The 13,118-nt window shown below is 32.3% G+C and overlaps 1 protein-coding gene across 1 annotated transcript; it reads right to left on the minus strand.

Annotated features, from left to right (window-relative positions):
• Positions 1-595: 595 nt before the first annotated feature.
• On the minus strand, positions 596-12,090 carry LOC145291444 (NIF3-like protein 1). The gene is made up of 5 exons (XM_080137293.1): positions 11,548-12,090; positions 6,215-6,359; positions 4,025-4,151; positions 2,513-2,657; positions 596-1,499 (listed from the first exon to the last, which is right to left on the minus strand). The coding sequence occupies exons 1-5, from the start codon at positions 12,062-12,064 to the stop codon at positions 1,225-1,227; spliced, it is 1,209 nt and encodes a 402-aa protein (XP_079993419.1). The 5' UTR covers positions 12,065-12,090; the 3' UTR covers positions 596-1,224.
• Positions 12,091-13,118: the final 1,028 nt, after the last annotated feature.

Here is a 13,118-nt window from a genome sequence, read left to right on the forward strand (position 1 = left end):
CAGATAATTTATTATGCATATACTTGCATAAAAAGGTTATAGTAAACAAATCTCTTTCTATAAATATGTATGTATATATAAGTTTTAAAAATTTGCCTACCAAACTCCTGTCAGTTTTCGGTCTACAGACATATGAAGCTTCATATATAGGGTATTCAAACTCCATGCAAAACTTTATACTTAGGTTTTAGCTAGGGAAAAGGAGTATGAAAGTGAAAAAACAAATGGATTTTGCCAGGTGAAGGTTGAACAACGGCATTACGAATATGCATGTGTGAAGTCATAGCTATTGATTCAGGTTTTAACTTTTAGCCTTGCAAACAGGTCTTCATAAGTTTGACATTAACAAAAAAAAAAAAAAAAAAAGAAAAAGTTTGGGGTTTTATTATCGGTGGTGGCACACGAATCTTAACATTTTAAATCATTACTATATATTGGATACAATATAATAAATATGAAAACTGCATTAATAAAAATATACTTAAGCATATTTTATGACCGAGCAATTCTAGGCAGCCTGCTAGGATAAAAAAAAAAAAAAAAAAAAAAAAAAAAAAAAAAAAAAAAAAAAAAAAAAAAAATCAGAAGTCAGATATAACAAAAATCAAATTTATTTCAATTGTGTACATAATACTGTCCCTTGTCAACATACTCGTCAAATATATCAAACAAGTTAGGGTTAATTGTAAACATGTATGGGAATCAACAATGTAAGTAAGAAAATTTAGTATGTTTTATGAATATTCTTGGCAATACTACACGTGATAATGTTGAGAGTATCTGGGAAATTCGGGAGTTAGTTATGCACACTCCTGAGGTGGAGGACTAATTGAGTACAGAAGTAAAGTTTCAGACCCAGAATTCTTTTGAACAAAACCATCCTCGTATTTCAATATACGTTTTGTCCTTTCATAGCATTTAAGTGCCATATAACAGGAAAGGACAACACTAAAATAAGTCTAGACAAACTTGCATGTAGTTTTTAAAAGTATCAAGCACTGCATTAAACATTTCTTACATGTATAATAATTTCTTACATGTATAATAAATCCCGTTTATATATAAACTATAAATATAGAACAAAAATTATCCTCAAGTATTGATATTTGAAATCATTCGAATTTAAGTTTTCTCAATGTTTTAATAAATAAAATTGTATTTTTTAAACATTAAAAAATTTTTTTTTTAACCAGATACCAAACAAGAATAAGTAAAGTCTCAGTTTTATACTATTTTTAGAGGATCAGCATCAATTTCTGAAACACAAACGTCCACATTGTACTCTTGGAGAGAAGTTGTCAACTGTTCTTTCAGCAGAGAGAGGTAACCCCTTTCACTGTTGCTGTGCTCACAAAGAATCACGGAAGATCCATTGTGGATAGCAGAAAGGACTTCATGATGAGACATTTCCCCAGTAAGATAAAGATCAGCTTTGACACCTCGCAATACACTTGTACCCGCTCCAGCACAAACAGCAATAGATTTGATATTTTCAGCATCTGGAAAAAAAATAAAAGTCCTGAAGTAGCCTTAAAACAATATAAAAATAAAAAAAGGCACAAAATGAACCTTTGACCAAGAGCAAAGTTTAGCATGTTCCATACATTTCATATATTCTCAGTTACTGAAAGAGAAATCCTTTAAGGATGTGATTTTATTTTTGTCCCAATGTAGATCCCCGTCTCCCTCACACTGAGGTGGTAGAAAGTGATCCCCACCCCCACTACACAAACACATTGAAAACTGACCTAGTATCTATCCTTGTGCAGAGACAAGGAACTAGGGATTAGTGTTAATTAAAGGATTCATATTTTAAAATGGACAATCCAATGTTGAAACTAAAGGTTTAAGAGTAGACTGAAAAGTTAGTCTACAGGCAATCATGAACCTTTACTTTATACCAAGACCATTGGCACTAATTTTAAAATCTACATATATAAGAGGATCCTACATATCAAGGCATAATCATTTACAGGGTGGAACGATAAAATTTTCACCCTAAAAAATATGATTTCGTTTGATGAAAAGGTTTTTTTTGTTGCTGATCATCTAATTGGCCAGTTGTATACAAATTCTGAGAACGAACGAGATCAGCAATACACCGCTGTACAACTCATGCTCTCTACCAATCCAAGTTATAACAATCATTGCCAGCATCCTCAAAATGCAATTCCGAATGGTTCAACACTTGAGGGCACAGCTCAATGCATCCAACAGTTATGGTCTTTGGTGTAGTTTCAAGTGAGGGCCACATCATGGAATAGATCAATATTTAAATATTCAATTATTTTAATTTTTAAATAGATTGCAAAGATTTAAGTGAAAACCAGAGTAAATCATGAAAATTCAAAAGAAACATAAGTCAAATTAACTTAGTATATTATAAGTCAATTTTCCTTCTAATAATAATAATAAAACCTGGTTTTGAAAGACTTTTCTATGTTCTACTTAAATTCAGTTTAAACTTTTTTTTCCTTTTTTTTTTTAGTCAAAGATAAGGAAATCAATTTACCACAATTGAAATCAGGCCCATGAGATGTTGCCACTCGAACATGGGATAATTTTAAATGTTCCTTCACAATTTCAACTGCTTTATTTAAACTAATCTTTGATCCAAGTTTGCTGATTCGTCCAACACCAACACCAGGAAGAGGAGGCTGAAAAAAAAAAAAAAAATCCATTTGTAGTCAGCTGGTCAGGAAACACCACAAAAGACAAAGTTTAATTGGAAAAAAAAAAAAAATGAACTAAAGACTTGATTACAAAACTAGCGTATATCCAAAATTATCGGGAAGAAAGGAACAGCTCGTAGATTTATCTGTTTTTGACTTTCAGTTTCTACCTGATCACCATCGTCTCATCTGTAAAGCAGAAACCAGGAATTAAGAGTAGACAATCTTTACTAACCAATTTACCCAGACTATTTCCTAACATTCATAAATGTTACCATATAAGACAGTTGTATAGCATTCACCCTAGGCAGGTTAAACCAGCTTCCTCCAAAGGAAGTGTCGAAGGAATATAAATTCATAAGCAATCCCTGGTTAACTGTAATGTTTGGTCTATTTCTGATCAGGAATCCATCTTCAAACAGCCTTATCTGGTAGAACCTGATACCAGTATTACCATCGAGCCAAAGTGGACCTGTCAGCAATGGTAACTAAGGGATAACTCCACATTTCTAACAGCCTAAGATGGGACCTCAAAAGGATAGCTACTACCACAACCTGTGGAAGTTCTACATCGGACTTTCATATGTAATAATATATTGATGTTAGCATCCTGTGGATGTTCAGCATAAATGGAGACGCCCTGATATTGTAGATCTTTTGTTATAACTGCAAAAGTATTTAAGCTAGCAGGGATGCCCAGCGTAACAGTCGTAAAACATGCTTAAATATATTTTAATTTATGTAGGTTTTGCATATTATAGAGTAAATTTTCTATTGATTCTTATAATAAAGTTGTGATTTCAACGCTAAAGATATATCCATTCAACTTGGATGCATCAGCTTGAATTAAAACTGAAACCAGAAATAAATAAAAAAAAGTATGGAAATTATTTATATAATTTGAGTTCCTTCAGCTATAATCGAAACCAAAAATAACTTATGAATTCTTAGTAAAATTTATTACAAGAAATGGAAGGTCATAGTAATTAAACAACAGTCACTTGGAAGAAAAAAAAAAGTGACACTATTGTATATAACAAATTCTTTTATATACAAGGTGCATTTTTTACTACAGCAAAATTATTTGAATTTATGTTTAAATTCAAGAATTATCAATTCAGCCCTGAAATAGTTATTATGACCATAAAGGACGAATACAGCACTTGAATCATTTAAAGTGTCATTTTATCTTTAATTTACAAAGTAATTGTTTAAGAAAATAATACCATTCATGTATATTTTATCATGGTTAGTGCAGAGCAGCAACTATTTAGTTGATAACAATTACATATCTAAAAGAGGTATGTAATGCATATTCACAAAACCAAATTTCTCAAAATTCTACGAGTTACCTTCTGAATTTCAGAGAACACAGGATTTTCAACATTATATTCCAAAAGTAAGCAGCCAATTTTTGCAACAGCCGATTTTGTACAAACAAATGACAGGTGAACCTTTTCTTGTTCAAGTGTTGTCACACTGAAAGAGAAAATGCATTTTATAAATAGACATAAAATTTATTAATTCTATTGAACATAAATACAACGAGAGTTGAACAGAACTGACTTAACCAAAAGATCTATTGGATGACATTAAGCAATAAGACAAGGCCATCCAATAACATTAGACAAAGAATGAAAATCAGCTGAGATTGACCTTTTTCTAATCTCCTTTGGAAAAGGTTCATTGTGAGCAACGCATAAATAGAAAAAAAAAAAAAAGCCAAGCATGCGGGGTCCTTCTCCAGAAGTGAAAAATTTACTTCAAACATATCTTTGCACAAAAAAACTTTAAGGCATGGTTATTGAGAAAAGTGCAAACAAATGAACGATTTTGGGGCAATTTTACCTCTAATTTCAGAAGCAAACAATATAATTTGTAAGTAGTGAATTTTATAGAAAAATTTGTTAAGCCATAATTCAGAAGCAGATTAAGAAATCTGAAATCCCACCCTCCCCATTTTCTTTTTTTTTTAACAAGCAGACAAATACAGTTTAAAAAAACATTAGAAACTATTGTTAGAGAATAGCCGGGCAGAAGCAGTAAAGCTGTCTAGCTAATTATCTATGTATATATCTATTTGTCTAGTTATCCGTCTATATAATCATCTATCTAGTGATGAGTGGACAACAGATTTGAATCATGTTTTGACAGGTTGTCAAACTGTGACCGATCAGTTTGTACTGAAAAGTATCTGAATAGGGATTGAAGTGACGTGTCACATGTTCCGGTTTGCACAAGCATAGGGGTAGTTGGATTAGAGACACTGGGGAAGACGGGTAAATGGGTCTCCCCATGAGGGAGAGGGGACTTTCAGAAGAAAGTCCAAGATTGATCACTCCCGCCTATGAAACATACCTGGGAGTGAATAAGATACGTAAAATCTAGCATAGTCTTGGGGCCTATCTTGAAGTGTTCCTTTAAACAGATTCCAGCTCCCCAAAAACGGTTGACGAACCTCCCAGAAGAAACAAGTATGTCGTCAGGTTACGTGTACGTAATATGTAACATTTAGTTTAATAGTCCCACATACACATTAAACACTGATTTAACTATATACATATAGTACGTTAATTTGATACCGTACAGACACGGTCATATAGACCCCTCCCCCTGTCGGAGACACCAGCAGGATTTTGGACAAAAAGGAAAATTTGATAATTCGATAATTATTATTTCAATATTTCAGTGATTATATTTTGACATTTTGGCCATTGTACTCTGACTTTCAGTTATCTTTTGTGGTAGTCTGAAATTGGAGAATTCAAAACCGAAGCATCCAAGTAGAATTCATCGTTCTATTGCATATCCCTCCAGATTTACATAAATTAAACAAAATCAGCAGGAGCAGTGGTCGAGACAACAATGGTGGCACTTACACAAACCCTGTTTGTCAATAAACTGAATGGACATGCTCAACGACAACCAGGCAGAATAAGCTAAATCGCCAAACAGTGAGGTTGTCCGTCGCCGCTATTATCCCCAACAGCAGCCAGCATCGTCAACTTCACCTAAAACATCAGCAAGCTGTCATGAACCTCACCTCAGACGACACGTGCAGCAGCTATCCAGATTACGCCTTCGCCTCCCAAGAGGCTGCCAACCGACTACTATCCTTACTCCAAGCAGTTTATCAAGGTCACCAAGTCCTGCCACATCCCGACAATACCAACAGCACCTGCTACAATCACATTGAACCTGAATAAAAGTTCAAACTAAACTTGTATTATCCTTCTTGGTTTCATACGCTTATTTTTGTAATATAACACCTCAAATATGTTATCTGCAATCGAATGGAATTTATCTTTTTTGACAGGAGTATGAACTCAGTTCATGGAATTCCAGAAAGATTAAGCAATAAAAATCTAGAAATTATGGAAAGCAGAATGTGATCAGGATTTTAATAAGTTGAATTTAAATCCTTACAATACCAAGACAAGAATGTAAATTAATAAGGCTGAAAATGCCAATATTCAAAGTTGTGGTGAAACAGCAAAGATGAGAATACATGTAAAATAAGAGAACATCTATTAAGTACTTACTTGAATATACTGGAAACATTTTGGAATGCTTTTAGACTTTCCATAAGCTTTGCATGGTCCCCATTTGCAATTAACAAACTGACTTTATGGCTATAACAGAATTCAGGATCGTCTTTTGTTGATAAAGGCATTACACTTTCATTGTCTGCATGCAAGGGAAGAAAAAGAAATGAACAAATCAATATTACAAATCATTGAGTTTTCTTTATAAAGGGTCCTTGCGCCATCATTTTTCTTTCATGTATATTGATAAACACTATGATTTTCAAACCAATTAAACATTTTAAAGTGAGTAAAACCACTTTAAGATAGTTAGAAGAGTAACTTATCTTGCTTTTGAGGACATTTATTTGCTATATATTTTTTTTTACCACTTTCTCATAAGTCTGGATTGTAATACAAACCTGTTTAATATTTAACATTTCAAACTGATATAAATTATTACACAGTATTTTCAAATGAAATGCAGTTATTACAATTTTATTTAAATTGTCATACCCTAATTCGACAAAAAAAAACTTAATTCAGTAATCAAGTAAAAACATGGAATTTTTTACTTAAATCATTGGTAAAGGCAATAAATGGCAGAATAAAGATCGACAGTTTTAAAAGCAGGTTTTTTGTAAGTTTCCAACTACTTTTTTTTTTTATTGTATTTGAAAGATACAAGCATAGAGTTAATTTCCAATAGGAAAAAAATATTTGTAAACGCGAAACAAAAAACCCACCTCGTTTGTACAAAAAATACCTTAATTAGCCCCCAGAAGTGAAAGATTCTGGCTTCACACCAGCTAAAACAAAAGTAGGTCATCTAAGAATGGATTCTATGGAAGCCCAACCAATCAGAAAATCAAAAAGCTGTCTGAAAACGACGTCAGGTTGTTGGAAGGGAGGTAGAAAGTGCTGGTTTTCCTTTTTCTTATCCGTACATTCCTATCATGAACGTTTGTATAATTTTTTTTACCATGTTTAAATTTTTCAGTATTCCTGCTTTTAAATAAACATTTTTCAAGATGATAAAAAAAAAAAAAAAAAATTGTTACGCTGAAAGTTAGATATTCAAGCAAGGAAAATATCAGAATCTTACATAAAAATTATGCAAAATATGTAATATAAAAAATTTTTTGCAATTATAATTTTGTGTGAAAATATTAAATAAACAATGCTTAATTAAATAATATCAGCAGTCAGAAATTAATTTCTCTTTGAGTTATATTGAATTCATTAATAGACTTTAGGGGTTTTTTGTAATGTTCTTGAAAAAAATTAATTTTTTTTTAATGTTACAGTTTACAATGCTTTACCTTCATAAAAAGCAAAAATTTTTTTTTTTTTTTTTTTACTATTGAAAGCCATAACTTTAGTAAAGGTGTTTTGTATAAATGAAGACATTTCCACTAAGATTCAAATAAAAAAATGGGTTCATTATATTTAGGCACAACAAAAAGTTTTTTTTTTAAGAGTTAAAATCTATTAAAATCCATTATTCTTTAGCAACTTATTTTTCCAGAAAGAAAAGCCTGAATTTTATATGAAAAGCGGAATATAAAACTATTTTAAATAGAATTTAAAATTTTCCAAAATAACACCATTCACAGCGATTTTTGTCTTGACAGGTAACACATTTAAATTTTTTTAAAAGGTTTGAATCAATTTTGTTTTGTCTAAAAATTTAGGATCATTTACTATAAGAATATGCAAAAATATAACTATCTGAATTTCAAATAATTTCATCTTTTATCTCAATATATAGATATCGCTTGGCAAAATTAAATCTAATTTAGCATTACTTTTAAAGAAAGTATGGTAGCCTTTACAAGACAAAATAAATTCATTTAGTCCGAATGCTTTTTTGACAAGTGAAGAATAAGGGTTTAATTTTTTCATAAATGACACAATTTGTTGCTTACATAACCCCCGCAGTTAAGCAATATTAAAGCTGGCCAGTACCAGTGGGTGACCATTTGGGGAATGCTAGACACTATGCATTTGATACATCTGCATATAGTATCACACTTGGTCATCTTGACCTGGTCTTGCCATCAGGACCAAGTGTTTCTGGACGATAGAGTGTAGTAGATGCAAGTCCCCTACGCTTTCAACTCAGTCGAGCACAAATCACAGCACCATCAGATCGTTGACAAACCAGTGATGTTCATATTTACTTGCATCCCCAGGAGAGCAGAGTTAGACACAAGATTGGTTTTCAATGTGGGGAACTGGATAAGAACGAACATAAAAATTGCCCCAGTCTAGAAAGATTTCTCCTTCACTGAAAGAGAAAAGGATAGGTCAAGTGTAGCATCAGAACAAATAGTACACTCCAATCTTAGCCCCAAAACCAATGATGTTTATATCGACAACGATGGATGACAACCCACAATTCTTCATTTCTGGTCACTCCCCCACCTCTTAATTCTTTTTTTATTTCATGTAACCAGACAGGTAAATACCCATTTTTAATAACTGAACTAAACGCCATTTATCGTGAAATACCTTCAATATTGTTTATAATATATTTATATATAAGAGAAAAATTAAAACTAACTTGAACTTTACAATCAGAATTTGTTCAACTGAATACTAAAAAGAAAATAAATTTACAAAGTCCTTATTCCGTGAAGTTTCAAAGAATGCTATTCTTATTCTTCTCAGGACAAAGAAATCACCAAATTATATTTGTAGCAATGTTACAATTTGCTAGTTAAGGCATTAAGTGAAACCGCAATTTATTGTAGTTATAAGTTGCCAAAAAAAAATAAATAAATAAAATAAATAAATAAAAAAAAAATAAATAAAATATTGGATATGTAAAAACTAATATAAAAACAAACCACACACAATATTTCAGCTTGCATGAAACTCCTCTAGAGTTGATCCAAAATGCAAAATAGTTCTTTAGATAGAATGTGTTCTAAAATAAGTCCAGCGTGACGATGCATATAATCCGATGGGAAAGTTTTCAAAACAGCTGAAATAATGCAAATTGTTTTTTTCCCGGCAGTGCAGTAGTTCAAAGAGAAGTCAGTCCCTTGTCAAATGGGATCTAATAGTAAGAGAAAAATCCAAAATGAGAACCTTCATCCTTGGCTTAAAAATAAAGTCAAGCTGAAATATTATGCGTGGTTTGTTTTTATATTAGTTTTTTTTTTTTTTACATATCCAATATTTTTTCATTTGGCAATTTATAATAAATTGCAGTTTCACTTAATGCCTTAACTAGCAAATTCTAGCATTTCTACAAGCATAATTTGTAGATTTCTTTGTCCTGATGAGAAGAATAGCATTCTTTGAAACTCCGCGGAATAAGGACTTTGTAAATTGTTTTTTGGAAGTATTCAGTCGAACAATAAATTTTGATTGTAGGAATTCAACCTACAGTTTTAATTTTTCTTATAAGCTCTACTCTATTGTGTATTGAGCTTTTTTTTAATTCGGTTGGGATTACATTTTCTATATATAAATACTATTTATATTAGTTTGAGGTTTACCATTGTGTATATCAGGTAAACACTACATCCCTTTGTTTTCATTAATATATATATTTTTCCTTCACACTAATTTCCATCAAGCTTTAATTTTTCCTGGTAAATACCTGTAAATAAACTAAAACTGCTTTTTTATATTTTTTACATCAACCATAAATTTTGGCCATGTGGTCTTCCGTTGATGAAGTAATATCACAAATTGCCAAAAGAAATTGTGTTTTTAGCAAAAACGTAGAGTTAATTTTTTTTTTAGTATCCATTCTACAGTATTTCCTATATAGTAAATTAACAATATGGAACTCACTAAAAAGATTAATTTATTCCAAAGATTTAAAATTAGTGTTTCTTATAAAAACAAATTTTTGCTAATCTTAAAGATAGTTAACATTCAATGAATTTGACACTTCAAAACAGAAAAGATGAAAAATCAAGGACATTCAAAATTCGGATCTTTAACCTTAAAATCTGATAAGTGCAGTTTTTTGTTTTATCTACAATCCTCACCCTCCCCACAATACAAGATATTTTGTTCAGTTTCGACTGATTATTTCATGCATATTTTTACCCACAAATACAGGGGTTTGTAGGAAAAATGTATATAAATATCGATTATGAAAAAGTACTGTTATAAAGTTCATTCTTCACTTAATCGGTTAAAATTTCGTATTGATTTTTGGTAGATTTTTAAAGAGATTCCGTCAAAAAAAAAAAAAAAAAACAAAAACAAAACTTATTCCCTCCTTCTGTTTTGGTCGTGCTTAATTCTGTGATCCTTATTTGATAAGGAAAATTTCATGTTGGATTTCCTGATTTTTTAATTTTTAAGTAAAGGGATGGGTCAAAATGTTTATACATTTTGAGCATCGGCTATTCATTTTGCAAGCACCTATCAGTTTGAAATATTAAATTGTTAAATGTTAAAAATATTTAAAGAAAAAAAAGTTCAGATATTGGCCCGCTGCTACGAATTCGGAATAGGGGCATGCGAGCGAAAAAAAGAAAAAAAAAAAAAGCGAAAGTAGTTGAGAGAGACATTTCCTACAGGAGAACCGATTTTACTTTTGATCTAGCAGGTTTTGAAAATCTGTTGGCAACACTGAAGTTGACACCACACCCGTTCAATGAACGGGCCGTTCATTAAATTACCGAAGTTAAGCTATGTCCAGCCTAGTCAATACCAAATCGGTGACCACTTAACAGACTTGAAAATGGGAGGATGGCAAACACCAACGAAGTCAAAATCGAATTGCGGTCAACACTCGCAAAATAGATACGTCCATTCAACTTGATAAACAAGGTTGTGAGAAAAAGGATTGGGGGGGGGGGGGCTCCTCAGAACTAAAACCAACATGGTCTAAGCCAATGCGACGGGTTGTTCTCTCCGGTTCGGCGGTTCTGTGCAATTCTAGACCCACCATCCCAGGCCTTGCTTTCTCCCCTTTGAGAAGTGTATTGGATTGTTAATCAGAGATGAGAATTACCGACAGGGCTGCCGGCTGCCCCATAATTCTTATTCTAACGCGCTGGTTTTTCAAATCACGTGTCGACGTTTGTGTCACACCATTCCGTCGTGGGAGGGAAGTAAATAAACGTACAAACGTGCATACACAAGTATCCACTTTTAAAGTGCCGTTAATAGCGTACTTTTAAAAATCAAGCAGACCAATCGCTCGTCATAGAACAAAAAAAAAAAACACGTCCTTCCTTAACCCTAACTGAATGAAGAGGGGCTGGGGGACAGGATAAAAGACAGAAGCAATGTGCACTCTGTTGGAAGGAATTGTTAAAAGTCAATTTCGGCCATGCATTAAGTTCAAGATTTTAATGGTTTTTAAAATACTGTACCGAAAGCGGATAAGAGCCAATCATTGACCCCATCTTTAATAGAATCGCAACTGGTATGAGGTGAATAGATGGCAATTCGGTTCTCTATAGCCTTTACCACGATTTTCTGCTTCCAATCACTTTGGCAGAGCCTCTTTAAAGGTGAGAAAATTGGTGGGTGATAGGACAGGATCATGTCTGCCTTGAGATTAACGGCTTCTTCAAAAACTTCAGGTGTTAGATCGTTTGTAAGCAACATTTTAGAGACATTATGAGGCGAACTTGGTTCCACTAAAAGACCGACATTGTCCCAGTCTTCTGCTAAAGCAATCGGCATCAATTTGTTAAGTTTCAAAACAATTTTCTGCAGGTTTCCTTTTTCTTCAGTATTGCAGGTTGACATTTTGCGAGACTTGTGAAGTCGGTTTAAAGTTATCTGATTTCCAACAAGCTGTACCGTCTGTCTTACGTGACAGCTTTGCAAACAAATGTTATTTAAATAGAAGCGAAAGGGGGTAAGGAATTTAATCATTTCCATACGGAACACGTGTTTGGAACTCTTTAGCATCAGAGGAGAAAAATAGAAGCATATCTAAAAACATACAATGGTGTTAATAAATCGAAATACGAAATTAAAGCATAACGTTTTGTTTCTGAAAAAAAAAAAAAAATTACATTAGAAGGTTAATAATTTGAATTATTCGAACTACTATTCTTATTTTGATTAAAATTGAGCCCATCTCTAAATTTCACAATTCATCATTTTTTTTCTTTTTCTTTACACCTTAATCTCATCGATTACAAACGTAACTTAAATTTTCGATTTCCTTTTCGTTTTGACACTACTTCACATGAAACTTTTAATCCTTTGAAACTTTAAAGAAAAAAATCAATATCTAGAGATTTGAAAAGGGGTGCTTAGTTTCTAAATTTTTGTCCATAGTGATCACAAGAGAATGAATATTATTTTATTTTGCAGAGTATTTACCATATTTCTTTAACCAAGCCGGATTCACACTGAATCTCATACACTATTTTGTAATGGTATCTTGTGTAGTTTCTAACTTTTAGCCAAGATATGCACTCACACACTTCTGTTAAGATTTTATTCTATATAAATAGATTACTTACATTGCATTTATTTTTTTTAATGTATTTTGTCTTTTTTATTACATGTTTTTTATTCTGTATTTATTTTTCATAAAAATCAAATGAACAAAAATAGTGTCAAGCCTGTTGAGTTCCTATTTAGTTTGCCACCCCATGAGGGCAGAGTTAGACACCAGGGTCGTTTTTTTAACATGGAGAAAGAAACAAAAATAAAAATTGTCTCAGTCGTGAGAGATTTCTCCTCCACTGACAGAGAACAAGAACTTGAAAGTGTAGCATCTGAAAAACAGATACTACACTTTGATCTTGACCCAAAGGCCAAGAACGTCAAGCCTGTTGAGTTAGAATGAAAAGAAAATCGGTCAAAAATGTAATGTTCTACTACAAATGTTGAATTCCACCTCAACAAGCAATACTTGCCAAGCACTTTGAAATGTTGATAACTTCTACAGAATTTGAACCAAAGTGATTTTTAATGGGTG

This window comes from Euprymna scolopes, chromosome 2 (genome assembly GCF_053919585.1).
Source record: "Euprymna scolopes isolate OS-2025 chromosome 2, ASM5391958v1, whole genome shotgun sequence".
Classification (NCBI taxonomy): domain Eukaryota; kingdom Metazoa; phylum Mollusca; class Cephalopoda; order Sepiida; family Sepiolidae; genus Euprymna; species Euprymna scolopes.